The sequence below is a fragment of the Hyperolius riggenbachi genome, chromosome 8 (assembly GCF_040937935.1).
Source record: "Hyperolius riggenbachi isolate aHypRig1 chromosome 8, aHypRig1.pri, whole genome shotgun sequence".
In the NCBI taxonomy this organism is placed as follows: domain Eukaryota; kingdom Metazoa; phylum Chordata; class Amphibia; order Anura; family Hyperoliidae; genus Hyperolius; species Hyperolius riggenbachi.
In genome coordinates, this window is record NC_090653.1 from 211315913 (window position 1) to 211332158 (window position 16246).

The window sequence follows — 16246 nt, forward strand, 5'->3', positions numbered from 1 at the left end:
ATTTCCCCTAAGACATACAAACTCAAACTGCTGGTTAGTGGAAGGGTGGGCAGACAATAACCAGAATGTGGAAGAATAATCACAGGTAAAGAGGGAACAGGACTAAGCCAACTCTACTGGCCAATAGAACCTCCTGGACCTGAGCTGGAGCCACTTTAAGGAAACATCACAGAGGGATAATCTTAGTTTTGGGTTACTGTACTGTTATCCTATTCTATTTCAGAAAAGAGATAAACAGTGAGATGATCTTTTTTCCATCCTGCTTGCATATTTAATGCAAGTTGTATGCAGCTTTGAATTGAATTCAGTATGGTTGTGGACATATGAGCAGATCAGAGGGCACTAATTCTGGTGATTGATCATCCTGATCCAGTTCCTGAAAGGTGAACAAATTGACAGGAATGCCAAAACAATGTAAAATGGGTGCTGTGTAATGTCTGTCTTATCCCTTGTTTTTCACCCCCCAAAATTCCCTCGGGTGCCCACAGAGGAGATTGGGTCAGACAATAAGGCTGAACATTGTATCTGTACAACAATTGTGCCTAAACTGCACCTTGAAACATTCAAGGGCAAACCAAGCTGTATCTATAGCGGAGTACGCACGATACGTTTTTCCGCTCGATTTTCCACACAATAGTTTTTTTCCGCTAGATTCTCTTTCACACATTTTTTTTTTAATCCTTTTCCATTCACTTCTATGAGACATCGAGCGCAGAATCGATCGGAAGGAATATCGGACATGACAGTAATTATCTATCGGATCCATCTATCGAGCGGAAAAACATATCGTGTGTACCCAGCATAAAGCTCCATCTACACTATACAGTTTTTTGTGCGATTCGATTCATCAATTTGATTCAATCCGACATGTCCGATTGGGATTTGATTCGATTCAGTTTGCCATTGTTTTGCAATGGCAAATTGAATCGGATCCCTATCGGACATGTCGGATTAAATCGAATCAATGAATCGAATCAGACAAAAAATCGCATGGTGTAGACGGGGCTTAAAGAGGAACTCCAGTGAAAATAATGTAATAAAAAAAGTGCTTCATTTTTACAATAATTATGTATAAATGATTTAGTCAGTGTTTGCTCATTGTAAAATCTTTCCTCTCCCAGATTCACATTCTGACATGTATTACATGGTGACATTGTTACTGTGGGCAGGTTATGTAGCTGTTTCTAGCTGTTCTGGCTGTTACAGACAGCTGTAAACAGCCATTTACTGTCTGTGAACATTGTTACATTGTGGCAGTTTGCCCAGAGTACCGCGGTATTCAGAGCTTCTTGTGGGAGGAGTTTCACCACAATATCAGTCATACAGCGCCCCCTAAAGGTCTGTTTGTGAAATGCAATAGATTTGTCATGTAAAAGGAGGTATCAGCTACTGATTGGGATAAAGTTAAATTCTTGGTCGGAGTTTCTCTTTAAAGCATGAAGCCATGAAGTCTCATCTGTGTAGAATGACTCAAGCACTATCTCAGTGGAAGACGTCCGTACCCTGGAACTAATCCTTATCTCTGTTCTTCTCTCATTAAGAAAACAAAAGGAATTAGATTACACTTAGCTGATTCACAAACAAATGTGCAACAGGTCTTGGCTTGTTCAAGGTTGGACAGGTGTCTCATTGCCCTTTGCTCTGGTTGAGACACCTTCTTCTACATAGACTTCAGAATTAATTTAGTGTTTGCGTAGATAGCACTGGTACAATCAAGAGCTCTCTGCTTATGTAGGCAGCTTAAAGTACACCTGTCATTTTAAAAAGGGACCAAAGCAAGGGCAGATTTAGAATTAGCATTAGTTGTGTTTAAATACAGTCCACCCAGAGGTTTAATTGTGAGTACAACTCACACAATATTCATATAGGATGAAGCCATTCCAGAGAAATTATGTTTGTAAAAGTCAGTTAAATGACCCAGAGAACCCACCAGCAAGCTGACAAGCAGAGGGGGTGTAGATAGCAGCTCCTCCCCTTCCTGTGCTCCTTAAAGAATAAAGGGTGCCATACACTCGTTAGATTAGCAGCAGATAGATCATCAGATAGATTTCTGATCTATATGATGTGTTTAGGAACATTTTTTTTTTACTAGGAACAGATTTCAGTATGAAATCTATTGAAAATCGATCTGATGGCACTTTTTTGCCATCAGATTTCCATTAGGTCCAATGCAAAATGATAAGCAATCTCAACAGATCGACCTAGATTTTCCAGCATGTCAGATCAATTGAAATCGATCAAAATCGGCCACAAAGCGGTCGATTGGTCAATCGATTTGCGATCGAGATCGATCGGCCGGTAATTGGCTCAGTGTATGGGGCCCTTAAGGGTTTGTTTCCTCTAGGGAGATTCACTACGTTTCCCTGCATGCAAATTCAGATGAGGAAATGAAATTCAGATGAGGAAATACAGCCTATTGAAATCAATCCTGTCTGATTTGCATGCGGGGGAAAAAAATGGACAGCGTGCAGCAAAAAACTACGTCATGGCATGGCTAGGCATGGCACTGCTAGAGGTATTCAGATGCATTCTCACAGCAAGTGCCAGCGTGTGTCTCGCAAGACGCATGCTGCCACAGTGGAAACATGCCCTACAGTGTTTGTAGTCAAAACTGCAGCTTAGCAGATTCTTATCAGTATGAGATTCTGCTGTCAGCGGCATGTCTAGGGAAAATAGTGCCCATGGCAAGCACTGAAAGGGCACCCTTGTTCAAACATCTGATATGTTTTAGATAACTTTTCCATATTTCAGCTGAAAAATAGAAAACAAGCTTGTTAATGTTTTAATTTCTAGTGTACGGCACATAAAACATATGTGTGCACTTTCTTTGATTAGACCCTTTGGGGTCAATCCCCTTTGAACCAGACTTTTTAGTGACAAATTCTCATGTAGCAGACCGCCTAGTGAGAGGCCACTTAACGGCAAAAACATTAGGGTGAGATCCCCTTATGCTGGGAATACACGGCTCAATTCTGAGTTATTTAGATTGCTCGATAGATAATTTCTGACATGTCAGATCTCCCGCCCGATCGTTTCGCTGCTCGATTGAGCGCAATGGAAAAGTATAAGAAAAACGAGCGGAAGATAAGAGAATCGCCTGCGAAATTGAGCGGGGAATCGATTGAGCCGAAGAATCGAGTGGCAAAATCCAGCCGTGTATGCCTAGCATTAGTGACAGATTTCCATAGTGACACATCTCATAATGACAGAACACCTCTAACAAATCCCCTGTATAGACACCATGAACATTCTCATAGTGACAGATCTCTCAGAAAGCTTTCTCTAGAGTACAACTGCATTACAATCTTAATTGGAAAGTAAGCAACAGTACTCAGACAGCCAGGCATTTTAAATATATTCATAATAAATAAATATATTCATTGCAAAAAGTACAGATATCTAATGCATGCACAATATATTTATGAAAATGTCCTATTTTATGCATAAAAAAATGGAAGGCCATTACATTTTCAAATTTGTTCTGTGGTTCCTAAGGACTAAGTTTCTGATCTAAGAGGCAGATCATGACCACAAGACAGAAGGGGCACCCAAACACTTGGTACCCTGGGTCTCAGGAATAGAAGCATACATGATAACTCTCCCCTTTTTTAGTTTTGAAAGTTTTTATTTGTGAAAAACAACTTTGTACAACAGGTTGACATGCATAAGAATACATTCAAGTATCTCTCATGGGGATTATTCCAATAGTTTTAGTACAGTATACAAAAACTGAGATATGGGTAAAATGTCTTAATTAATTTCTATGTGTTTTGTATCAAAAACAGTGACAATCAATGGCAAAGCATTCATTATTTGGCTTTGTATTGATGCAGGGGGGTTGATCTTCTAAAGCAGGGATGTCAAACCAGTCCTTCGAGGGCTGAGGTCCTCACACATTTGTGACACACCGCTCAAATTAATTGATGAGTCTGAACCAGGAAAGGTGTGGTCCATCAGGTAGAACACATTACTCTCTTTCTCAGTCCATCCTAAACACTGGCATGGATCTGGCCCTCCAGGCCTGGAGTTCAACACCTGTGTTCTAAAGAGATTTACCGGGAGTCTTTATTGTCGGGGTGGTTACCCCTTGCTGTCCTGTCCATAGTAGTAAGGGGACACCTCTCTTACAGGACACTGGCTAGCAGTGTGGGGAAGGCTGAGAACTGATCCTATGTTTTCCAGTTGTCCATGTACTAGAGGATTCCCCCTATGTTCCTTCCTGTAATCGTGTCTGCAGGTCAGGAGGTTAAGGTGCTCCTTAACCATCCCGTAGCTGATCGATCATTTTCTATTGCCGCGGTAATCAATAACGGTCGCTTGTGATGTTAACCAATCCAATCAGATTGTTGAGATGAATCCCAAAATGGAATCCATTAATCTGGTTGTATTGGGTAGTGTGAATTCAGCCTTAATGGACACCACTGATCATTTCTGATAGATTATTAAGGCAATCAAAAATGATTCATCCGAAACAATAAATCTGCTGCGGGATTGTATTGTTAATAGGCACATTAAGGGGACCTCTCCCCAGTGGGGAACACACATCAAAATCCTGGTAGAGAATCTTAAGGGGTTCCTCTGCAGTTTAAAACAAGGAAAAAGTTTGGATTGTAGTCTTCCTTGGATTAAGGCAAACTGTAAATCTAATTTTCACCCGTTGTGTTTACTGTGGAGATAGAAGACAATTGTAAAATTTAGCATGCTGGTATTTTCAACTTCAGCAGCAGATAAACCTTAGTTTGCAATGAAATACACTGAAACTGACAGGTGTGTAGGCATGCTCAGCCTATGTCAGATAAATGGGATATTACGATTCTGGATTCCATGTGTTATTTTCAGACAATAGATTTTATAGCCACAAAACTTGTGTTGATATTTTTCTCTTCTTAAAACAATCAATTTAATCTCCCAATATCGATGCCTCATGCCTACTTCCATCTCACTAATTTGCGTTGCGCTCCTATCCAGCTGGAGCGCGCTATCGTTTTCCCCGCTGTGCCTGAAATAAGTTGCCGTACGGGCCTTTCATTTGAGTACTTTACAGATTCTCGAAAAACATCAGGAAGCTGTAACAACTTTTTAACGAGCTCCAATAAAGCAAGCCAAAAGAGGTTTACAAAAACCTTCACCTAACATTAGTTAGAATCTCGAAAGCCCAAAAATATATGCTGTAGCTAATGAGATCATCAAATGCGGCTCAGAAATATAAACTAAATAACACAATATATATTACCCCTGTGGATTTGGAACATAAAGGTTTGTTATGTCTAGTGAAAAGAGAGAGAATAGTAAAAATGTGTTGTAAAGCTCCTTTTTGCTGTAGTTTCGGCACTTCTGCTTGAGTTGATCTACGTGTGTCACTAACTCTTACAAACTGGTAAAAAATGGCAGCACTTCCTAATCTCTGAGCAAAGATGACACCAGTTTTCATCTAACTTATGCTTTGTCTTATGAAGACAACCTAGTGTGTGTGTTTTTTCATTCTTTTTTTAAAGCCATTATTTTGATTATATTTTACGTGTCCTGCTATCCTCTAACCATCTGTATTCTCACAGAATTCTTCTGTTTTTCAAATAATTTTCTCCTTTCTCATCTCCAATCAAACACTTGCACTCTTAGACCCCATTCTAGGCTTCTTTTGTGCTCTCTCCTACGTTTTAGTGGTTGTGACATCCTAGATATGTCCTGTCTCATCAGCCCATTTCTACATGGTTACCTACAACTTCATAGCCTTCTACTCCAGCTTACTCTCACAATACGTGCAACCTCCCTTTCTCCCATTCTGCAGGAAGCCACAAACATTCACAGGTGAGGTAATTAGTGTTGCAGCAGAGCTGATTAACTGCCTCTGGATTTATACAAAACATGCAGTGTTGGTGGGCCTTGAGGAGAGGGTTGGGGAACACTGTCTATGGAATGCCCACACATAATGAATACACATATTTAAGTTCATACTGCAAAGTAACAACTGGTGGTGGCTTATAGAAGTTTAACATAGTCTAGATACAGTGACACAATGCCACCAGCAGCTGAACTTAGGAGTTGAAGAGAACAGTTTGTCCAGAGGACTTGCAAACAGACACCTGCTTCCGGATGCTAGTCCAGGTGTATAGTTCCACTGGCAGAGGAAGTGAAATAACTCAGGACACTTAGCACAGAGTTAGAGGAATTAATAGTGAGTAGAAGTTGTACAAACATTGGATAAAATGAACCCTGATGGCACCCACTACCTACCACAGCATCCAGAGCCCAATGTTGCCTTCCCCAGCCCTCCACTTAGGCTTCTTGCAAACAGGGACGTTACAGGCGCACGTTAGTGCAGCCTGTAACGCTCCCCCAACACACAGCAATGTAACACAAGTGGGCTGTTCACACTGCCCACGTTGCGTTACATTGTAATGCAGCAAAGTGCTGCATGCTGTGCGTTCTCCGTGGCTAAGCAGCGTTAGATTGTTTGCACATGCTCAGTCATGTTGGGGAGGAGGGGAGAGCGGCCGGGCACATGGCTAATTAATATTCACTGCACTCAGTGACGTGCAGTATTTACTTCCTGGAGCGGCGGCTTTGTGCGGCGATTGGCCGGGCGGGACCACGTGATGCTGCATGCGTCCAACAGTACGCATCACGGATGCCAGAGTGAGCTGCACAACGCGGCTCACTCCGACGTCCACACCAGAGAGCACCAGGCGTTGCGTTAGGGGCACGTTATGTGTCCTATAACGTCCCCTAAACGCAACGTCCTGGTGTGTAACTAGCCTTAATCTAGATACCAACACTACCTTCCACCACACCTGTCCCAGCACCATCTTTACCCTTACACTGCTTCACCGCAATCTAATCTCAGATACCCCTGACCCTTCCACTACCATTTCTACCCCCTCTGCCCCCAATATGTACCCAGTCCCACACTACTGTCTCCCTACCATTCTCCTCCTAGCTTCCCCTCCACCATTCCTTCCCCTCTCTTCACAGCCATATAGTAACCCTACACCTCTTCTCCTTCATGTCTACCGCTTGCTTCACCTCATCCAACCCAGGTCCCCTTACTGGCCTCTAATTCTCTGCTTCTGTGACTCCATCCTCTCTCAAATCTCCCCTACTCCATTCCAACCTCTCCCAAACCTCATATCCATCCACGCTACCCACAGACACTCCCACCTTCAAGTAATTCAAGCAGGTCCCAAAGACCTACCTGTTCATACTTGCTTACTCTTCATCTTCTTTGGCAAAGACCCCTCCTCTGAATAGATATGCCGCTGCCTTCCATCAAGTGAGTCCTTATTTTCTTCTCTTAGTTGTTAAGCCTGTTTGGCAGGGCCCATTTCCCTCATGTTCTACCCTCCTTATAAACTGATCCTCTGTCTTATAATATGTGACTTGTACCATTGTATAATATTGTTATATTTCGTCTGTTTATTGTACAGCGGTGTTTAATATGATAGCGCTTTATAAATAAAGATAAGAAGATGATTTTGCCAAATACTTTATAAAGTCAATAACATTAGAAGCAGTTTGAGAATAGCCTTACCTTTCTTTGCTGACTGCTCACTTCACCCCTCTTACATACTTTATCCAAGTTGTTCTCCATTATCTCCAAAGCCAAACTTGTGTCCTTTCAGTTCCTCCCCCTCACATTATTCCTCAGCCACCCTTTTCCTTTATACCTGCTGTAACTTCTCCGAATAGGGCCAATCAAAATTGGCAGCAGATACATTTGATTGGCTGAATTCCAAGCTGCTTACAAATGCTATCAAATTCTAGATTCTGCTTACAAATTTGCATAAAATTGGCAATTTAACATCCCTAATGCAGCAACCACCTCCTTATTAAGACTTTGATTAACTCCAGTCTGGTTTCTATCTTAACCATTCCACTGAAACTTCTCACACTAAAGCGACTAATGATGCATTAACTGTGAAGTCCAAATGCTGCTACACAACATGCATTTCCTTCTTAATTATTCTTCAGCATTCACTATTGTTGGTTATTCATTAGTAACTCTCTTCTCCCCATGTATCCAGCGCCTTGTGCTATTCTGGCACTCCTTCTATGCGTCTGATAGAGTTTTTAGGGGTGGCATCTTACGTTTTTTTTCCCCCACCCTCTCACCCATCCTAGTTAAAGTACCTCAAGGTGAAATGAGCTTTTTGCTTTCAAACCTCACATTAATACAACAACCACTTCCTGTTGATGCAAACTAAAAACCTAACCCACATTCTCCATTTTCTTGTAGAAGACACAACAAAACGACTACAAAATTGCTACTTCATGTCCCCATCATATCCCATTTAGATTATTCTAACACCTTTTTGTGCAGTCTGACTGGGTTCTAATTGGCTCTACTCCAATCCAATTATAATAAGGGGCATCAGTATAATCGGGAAAGTGCAAAAGGGAGGGAGCTATAATTAGAGCAAGTTACAGGAGCCAGGAGCTGCTCTGCCGCTATGGCCCCTGAGAATGGTAGCCTTCCAGAGGCCATTAACAATACAATCCCACAGCTGTTTGTTTCTGTGGTAATCGATTCAAAAAGTTAACTTGTGCCCATTAACGGTTGAATTCCTGCCAAACAATCTACTCAGAATTGATCCGAAAAAATGCCATGGGATTTTATCATTAATGGCTACCTTTTTACTGTCTCTCAGGGCTTGTTCACATCTTTATGACGATTAGCGGGTGATTCCCGCTAATCACTGAAGCGATAGCGCTTTTTAAAGTTCTAGCGCAATATCAAGTATATGTCAGGGATATCACTGCCGCGATTGCCGCCGATCGTGGGCGTTTTGCAATTAGCGACAATCAGAAACTCGTTGCATGCAGCAGTTTTCGCCGATTTGGGACTGATCACTATTAGCATGCTATAGAAGGGCTAATCGTGATCACTCATCAAACGCAAATTTGTACAGTACTTTTACTGCGCTAATCGTGGTAAAATCACTTGTGCAAAACGCTAGCGCTATTTTTCAAGTGTGCTGATGCGGCTCGATTGATAAGATCCGACAGGACGGATCTCCTTACCGCCGATTCCCTGCTCGCTCCCCGCGAGGGGACAATGGCAGGGAATCGAGCGGAAGATAAGCAGCGCTGGCGGGGACGAGCGGGGAACCAAATCCGGCGCACGAGCGGGTACGCGCGGGGACGCGGAAGAGGTGATCCGGCAGCTAATCAAGCCGCCAGATCGCCACAACATCTCCCCGTGTAGACGGGGCTTAAGGAAACCATGCAATCGCAAAGAGAACATACCAGCTCCATAAATTATCTACAAACTATGCTATTTTAAAGGTAATACCTTAATTACTACTTTGTAGAGATGTAAATTTGATGTTAATAATTCTGGCTTACATGTACATGCAATATACATAGTATGCAGCTTGGAATGGGGCCAATCAAAATCAACAGGAGGGGCATTTGATTGGTCCAGTTTCAATCTGGATACTATCTACAAAGCGGTATGAAACTCAGCCTTTCTTCTTTGCTCTAAAATATTATTTACGGGTGGGCTTAAACCTACTATTACAATAAAAGTTTGTAGCAGAACAGCATTCAAACATTTAAATACAGCATTTTGTTATTTAGTGAAAAGCTCCTTGCTTCAGTGAGCAGCTTCAGGTCTCATCAAAAGAGGTGATAACATTATCTTTTGTTTACATTCCTCTGTCAGATACATTTAGTAAACATTAGCAGTGCTAAAACTGAGCTCTCTCTATTTCTAGTATGTGCAGTTGAGAAATGATCACTAGATGGAATTTAATATATAAATACAGCAGCTATGCAATAAAATGCAATGGCAGCTTTCTGAGCAGATAAGCTGTACTTTAGGATCTTGTGATTTGTAACCACTTTAGGATCTCTGGTACGCATATCTACGCCCCTTTAAACTTTGTGTGTAGATCAGGGGGGTAGATATTAGGGTTGCCGCGGTTTACCGGTTTCACGATATATCGCGGTATTAATTTACATGGTAACCGTACCGTGCACATTTCCGAAATACCGGTTTGCCCTATTTCCGGGTTGACGTCAGGCGCTGGCTGCGTACGCGTCCTGTAATGATGACGCGAGTGCGACCTGCCGCGACCGCGGCATGTAATTTAAACGCTGCTCCCCTAGCGGCTGGAGCGCACACGCATCTACGCACCACGTAGGCACGTACTCCTCCTCCTGCCTTCCCGCCCAGAGTCTGTGAGTGCTGCGTACTGCCGCTGCGTAGCTTGTACGACCCAGGAGGGAGCCATATTTCCAGCCAGGCCAGCAACAAAGTAAGGCAAGGGGGAAACGCCCTAGAGCCACCCTAAAGGAAAAAATAAGGGCATCGCCACGCCAACGCCAATTCGCCACCACCACCACCTTAAGGGTATGCATCCAGCCCCACCTGACCTCATGGCCTGCCGCCTGAGAGCCTCCCCCACTGTGTCTGACTCTGGGGCCTGGGCCTGCCTGCCACTGCCAGCCTGAGCCAGCTAGGAAAGCAGACCCTGGCTGCACGGTGCACCTGCTGCATGTATTTAGAGAGTTTAGCCTGTGTGAGTGCAAGCAAGTCATTTGATCCCCAATGTGTCATCATCTCTGAGACTGAGTCTGACTACCACCTGTGCTGTGCATAAGCTCGTCTGATCACAAGTTGTAATTTGATCTCTCCCAGTCCTTGTGCCACTGCCACTGCCACGGTGCCACCAATAAGCTAGTTGTAAAAGAGAATTGCACTGCAGAATGCTTCCTGAGGAGGATTTCCACCAGCCACAGATCATGCAGGCTGAGGCATCAGAAATGCAGCCAGCTGAGTCAAGAAATATGCAGGATGCTGATCCTAAGATGCACAGAAGAAGTAATATGCAGGAAGAGGAAATTGAGCTACACAAAAGCATGCAGGCAACAGAGCCACAGCAAACGGCAGAAAGAATCCTGCTCCATCCACCAAATAAAAAAGTCAAATCTGCAGCATGGGAACATTTTGGATATCCCAAAAACGACCGTGGCTTTGTCATGGAGGACGGATTTCCAGTATGTCGCAATTGTGGGCGAAAAGTGGCTGCCAAAGGAGGAAACACCTCGAACATGTTTGCTCATCTCCGAGAACACCATCCCTCTGTGTCTCACTCTCTACAACATAGCAAGGTATGTATCCATCCATTCCCATTTCAATTTCCTCACTGCCTAATTTTTTATCAATGCTGCATTATTGCTGTGTACTTTAACTTTTAGGCCTGTGCATGCCTGTGCAACCAGAGACGAAGCACCCTCATGTATTTTACGTTTTTTTAACATATATCAGTGGAAAAGTTGCAACATTATTAGAGAAAACACCCTGACCTGCTCTCTGTTTCATTATTTACTGTCAGCTTGCTTCTTATCAGCCCTGATAAAATTCCAGAGACCCCGACTGTCTGAGCGCTGTTCAGTCTGTCTTTGTTCAGGAATCTTTATAGGTGAGTCTCTTTTCTGTGCTGTCTTTTCAAGCCTAAGCCTGCCCCCTTCCCCTTGTGGCTCTGCTGCTCATGAATCATTATCTGCCTGTGCCTGAGTCATTATAGCAAAGCCAGACTGAATGCTCAGTCTGGGATTTTATCAGGGCTCATGGGCTGATCAGAAGCAATCTGAATGAACAGTAAATAATGAAACAGAGAGCAGGCCAGGGTAGGTGTTTTCTCTAATGTTCCAACTTCCCACTAATATGGTAAAAAACATGAGGATGCTTTGTCTCTGCTTTACTTTAAATGTAAATTATATATACATATTTTAGTGAGTGATTTTGTGGTAATTGTTTCTTCTTTCTGTAGGATGAAGCTAAGAAGACTGAATATTCCAGCACTGTTCAACCAACTGTCATGCAGTCATTTATAAAGGGAACAAAATTAGACCCCAAGTCTAAACAAGCCAAAGATTTAAACCGTGCTGTGGCATACTTCATTGCCAAGGACATGATGCCCTTAAGATTAGTGGAAAAACCTGGCTTTCTACACCTGATGAAAAAGGCCATCCCACTGTACAAGGTGCCATCAAGAACATACTTTTCCAGTAATGAAATACCTCGCATGTACAAAGAAGTGAGATCCAGTGTTGAACAACAGCTGAAGGAAGCTATGTGGTATGCAGTCACCACAGACCTGTGGACCAGTAGCAGTGGAGGAGGGGAACCATTCATTAGTTTTACAGTCCACTACCTCTCTTCAGATTGGAAACTGATATGTCATTGCTTGGAGACTCTCTTTTTTCCAGAAGACCACACTGCAGAACACATCTCTGAAATGTTTGACAACATTCTCCAAGATTGGAATCTTCCAAAGGAAAGCCTGTGTGGAATTACTACAGACAACGCGTCAAATATGAAGAAGGCCTTTTTAGAGTTCCCTTGTGTTTGGCTCACATGTTTTGGACACAATTTAAATTTGGCCATTAACAAAGTCTTGAAAATGCAAAGGGTAGAATCAGCTGTCAGAGCCTGCCGACATTTAGTACAGGGTTTTTCTAGGAGTTGGAAAAAGAAAAGAGATTTAAAAAAGAAACAGTCAGACCTGGAACTTCCTGAGCATGCCCTAATCCATGATGTGGTAACAAGGTGGGGATCTACATTTGAGATGATCTCCAGGTTCCTGGAACAGCAACAGGCTGTCTGCGCAGTGCTGGCCATTGACCGAGGTACATGGCACCTCATGCCAAAAGACAGCGACATTGCCACTCTTGAGAATGTCAACAAGATTCTTCAACCACTTCATGAGCTCACTGATGCCCTTGCCTCTGAGAAACGGGTCACACTGTCCTCACTCACACCAATACTTGAGCACATTGGCAATGAAATCCTTAAGGAGCAAACTGAAGACAGCATACTTACCTCACAGATGAAGACTATAATGAGGGAAGACTTGCTAGAAGGGAGATACACAGAGTCAATGCAACGTGTGTTGCACATCTCCTGCTTACTAGATCCGCGATTTAAGAGAAGCTTTTGTAAAAACCTGGATGACACAGTTGAGGCATGTATTGAAGAAGCTGAGAATCTTGCACCAATGTCACACTCACTAGAAGAATCCACTCCAGTAAATGAAGGAGCAGAGGGAACAGAAAGCCGTAGCACTACCAGTTGTACCAGTACCACCACCACCACTAAGAAAGAGAAGGGTCTATCTGGGTTGCTACAGCGAATCACATCATCCCGGCAGAACAAGGCAACATTAAGAAATGAAAACATTCATGAAAAAGTGCTGTCCGAAGTGTCCATGTACATATCTCTTCCTACTATCAGCAGTGACGCTGACCCTCTTTCTTGGTGGAAAATGCATAGGCAAGAAATGCCTCTTCTGGCAAATGTGGCAAGAAAGTATCTCTGCATACCTGCAACAAGCGTGCCTTCAGAGAGAATCTTTAGTACCAGCGGACATATCCTGTCTCCTCAGCGGTCAAGGATGAGCCCTGAAACTCTCAACATGCTTACATTTCTTCACCATAACCTGGCCTAAACAAATACATGTTAATCTCCGACTCTCATGATGAGTTGTGAATGTGAATTTCATGTCAGATAGATGGGTCGAATTGGATAATTTCCGACAGGTCTGATCTGATTTCCGATGGTTTTTCTGATTGATTTGCATTGATCATGTAAGTGGTCAGAAAATCAATCAGGAAATCGGATCTGTCTGAAATTATCTAGTATAGGTCGACCCATCTGTCTGATGGGAAATTGCATGGTGCACAACTTTAGTGACTGTAATATACTCATTGAATACCAGTCTGGTGGTGGTGGTACTGGTACTCACTCAGCCCAGGGCCTGGCATAAAGTGTCTGTGAGTGACTCTGTGTACTTACTTACTGTTGTTGGCAATTTTGAATTGACCTTCACTTATCGTATTGCTGATGTTTTCCATGGATTAGGGCATGCTCAGGAAGTTTCCATGCAATTTCATGTCAGATAGATGGGTCGAATTGGATAATTTCCGACAGGTCTGATCTGATTTCCGATCGTTTTTCTGATTGATTTGCATTGATCATCTAAGTGGTCAGAAAATCAATCAGGAAAACGATCGGAGATCCGATCGGATCTGTCTGAAATTATCTAATATAGGTCGACCCATCTGTCTGATGGGAAATTGCATGGTGCACAACTTTAGTGACTGTAATATACTTATTGAATACCAGTCTGGTGGTTTTGGTACTGGTACTCACAAAGCCCAGGGCCTGGCATAAAGTGTCTGTGAGTGACTCTGTGTACTTACTTACTGTTGTTGGCAATTTTGAATTGACCTTCACTTATCGTATTGCTGATGTTTTCCATGGATTAGGGCATGCTCAGGAAGTTTCCATGCAATTTCATGTCAGATAGATGGGTCGAATTGGATAATTTCCAACAGGTCTGATCTGATTTCCGATCGTTTTTTTGATTGATTTGCATTGATCATCTAAGTGGTCAGAAAATCAATCAGGAAAACGATCGGAGATCCGATCGGATCTGTCTGAAATTATCTAATATAGGTCGACCCATCTGTCTGATGGGAAATTGCATGGTGCACAACTTTAGTGACTGTAATATACTTATTGAATACCAGTCTGGTGGTGGTGGTACTGGTACTCACAAAGCCCAGGGCCTGGCATAAAGTGTCTGTGAGTGACTCTGTGTACTTACTTACTGTTGTTGGCAATTTTGAATTGACCTTCACTTATCGTATTGCTGATGTTTTCCATGGATTAGGGCATGCTCAGGAAGTTTCCATGCAATTTCATGTCAGATAGATGGGTCGAATTGGATAATTTCCGACAGGTCTGATCTGATTTCCGATCGTTTTTCTGATTGATTTGCATTGATCAAGTGGTCAGAAAATCAATCAGGAAAACGATCGGAGATCCGATCGGATCTGTCTGAAATTATCTAGTATAGGTCTACCCATCTGTCTGATGAGAAATTGCAGTGCACATTTTAGTGTGTAATAGTGTACTACTCATTGAATAGTACCAGTCAGTCTGGTACCCAGCCCAGGGCCAGCCAGGCATAAAGTGTCAATTAGCCCTGTAACTGTTGTTGGCAATTTTGGATTGAACTTTAGTTAATCTCATGATCTGTTGGAAGGGTCACTCTCCATGGGAAGATTTACCCTCAGCTCTGCTCTTGCTCTGTTGGCAATTGGATTGACCTTTAATTATTGTATTTTTGGTGTTTTCCATGCAATTTCATGTCAGATAGATGGGTCGAATTGGATAATTTCCGACAGGTCTGACTCTGATCTGATTTCCGATCGTTTTTCTGTTTGATTTGCATTGATCATCTAAGTGATCAGAAAATCGCTCAGGAATACGATCGGAGATCTGATTGGATCTGTCTGAAATTATCTAGTTATAGGTCGACCCATCTGTCTGATGGGAAATTGCATGGTGCACAACAAGACTTCAGGACAGGTTCTGGCTGTAATATAATACAATGCATGGCATGCAATTTATTACACGTTAATAAAAGTTAAGATTAAGAACCAATTAAAGTGGAACTGAACTCAGAAGAACGTTCTCCTCTGTGCTCCAAAAGATATGCAACAGCATGATAACCTTTTCCTTGTTATACCTGAACCTGATACAATTCCTAAAATAAATCTGCACAGTTTAGCAGATAGACATAACATACTGTACTTTCTCATTTTCAAATGGCCTTATTATCTGCCCTAGTGCCCTCTCTTTGCCATAGGCAGTCATGTGACACACAGGGGAGAGATCAGATTACAACTTGTGATTATTAGAGTTTAATCATCATTAGACACAAATGAGGGGGAATTAAACAGGCTAAACTCTCTAAATACATACAGGGTGCATTTATCTATGTGTTTTTTCAGTCCTATGCAAGAGTTCAGGTCCACTTTAAGAATGACAGCCAGCAAAATAGCAAATTGCTCTGTTGTGAATTTTGGATTGACCTTTACTTTTTGTATTGTTGGTTTCAAGCATGACAGGAGGTCAGACACTAACCCTTAAGGGTTTAATAAAGAGGAGTTTGTTTAAATTTGACTGTCTCATTTTTATAAGGGTATTTGTAATGAGAATAATTGTACAATACCGTATACCGTGATACCGTCATACCGCGGTATTTTTTTTGACGGTTATCATACCGTCAATTTTCATACCGTTGCAACCCTAGTAGATATGCGTACTGCTACCTTACTGTCACGTTCACGATGCCCGCGCTGTTTTTGGTCGATCCACCGTCGCAGCCCCCTCCATCTGTGATCAGGATGGGAGAATCTTTTATTCTCAATCCCGATCACCGTTCCCGTGTCT

At 42.5% G+C, this 16246-nt stretch overlaps 2 protein-coding genes across 6 annotated transcripts in view; both read left to right on the top strand.

The window, feature by feature from the left end:
* Positions 1–16246, top strand: part of DENND1A (DENN domain containing 1A) — a 1229671-nt gene that overhangs the window by 985928 nt on the left and 227497 nt on the right. The gene's annotated exons all lie outside the window — the stretch shown is intronic.
* LOC137528407 (E3 SUMO-protein ligase ZBED1-like) lies at positions 10688–13451 on the top strand. Its single transcript, XM_068249698.1, has 2 exons — positions 10688–11112; positions 11775–13451. Exons 1-2 carry the CDS (start codon positions 10708–10710, stop codon positions 13449–13451), a joined length of 2082 nt encoding a protein of 693 aa, XP_068105799.1. The 5' UTR covers positions 10688–10707.

Excerpts from the sequence above, each read along its gene's own strand:
- LOC137528407 (XM_068249698.1), top strand. The coding sequence starts at position 10,708 with ATGCTTCCTGAGGAGGATTTCCACCAGCCACAGATCATGCAGGCTGAG. Across the intron at positions 11,113-11,774 it reads ACTCTCTACAACATAGCAAG|GATGAAGCTAAGAAGACTGA; the intron begins GTATGTATCCAT and ends TTCTTTCTGTAG.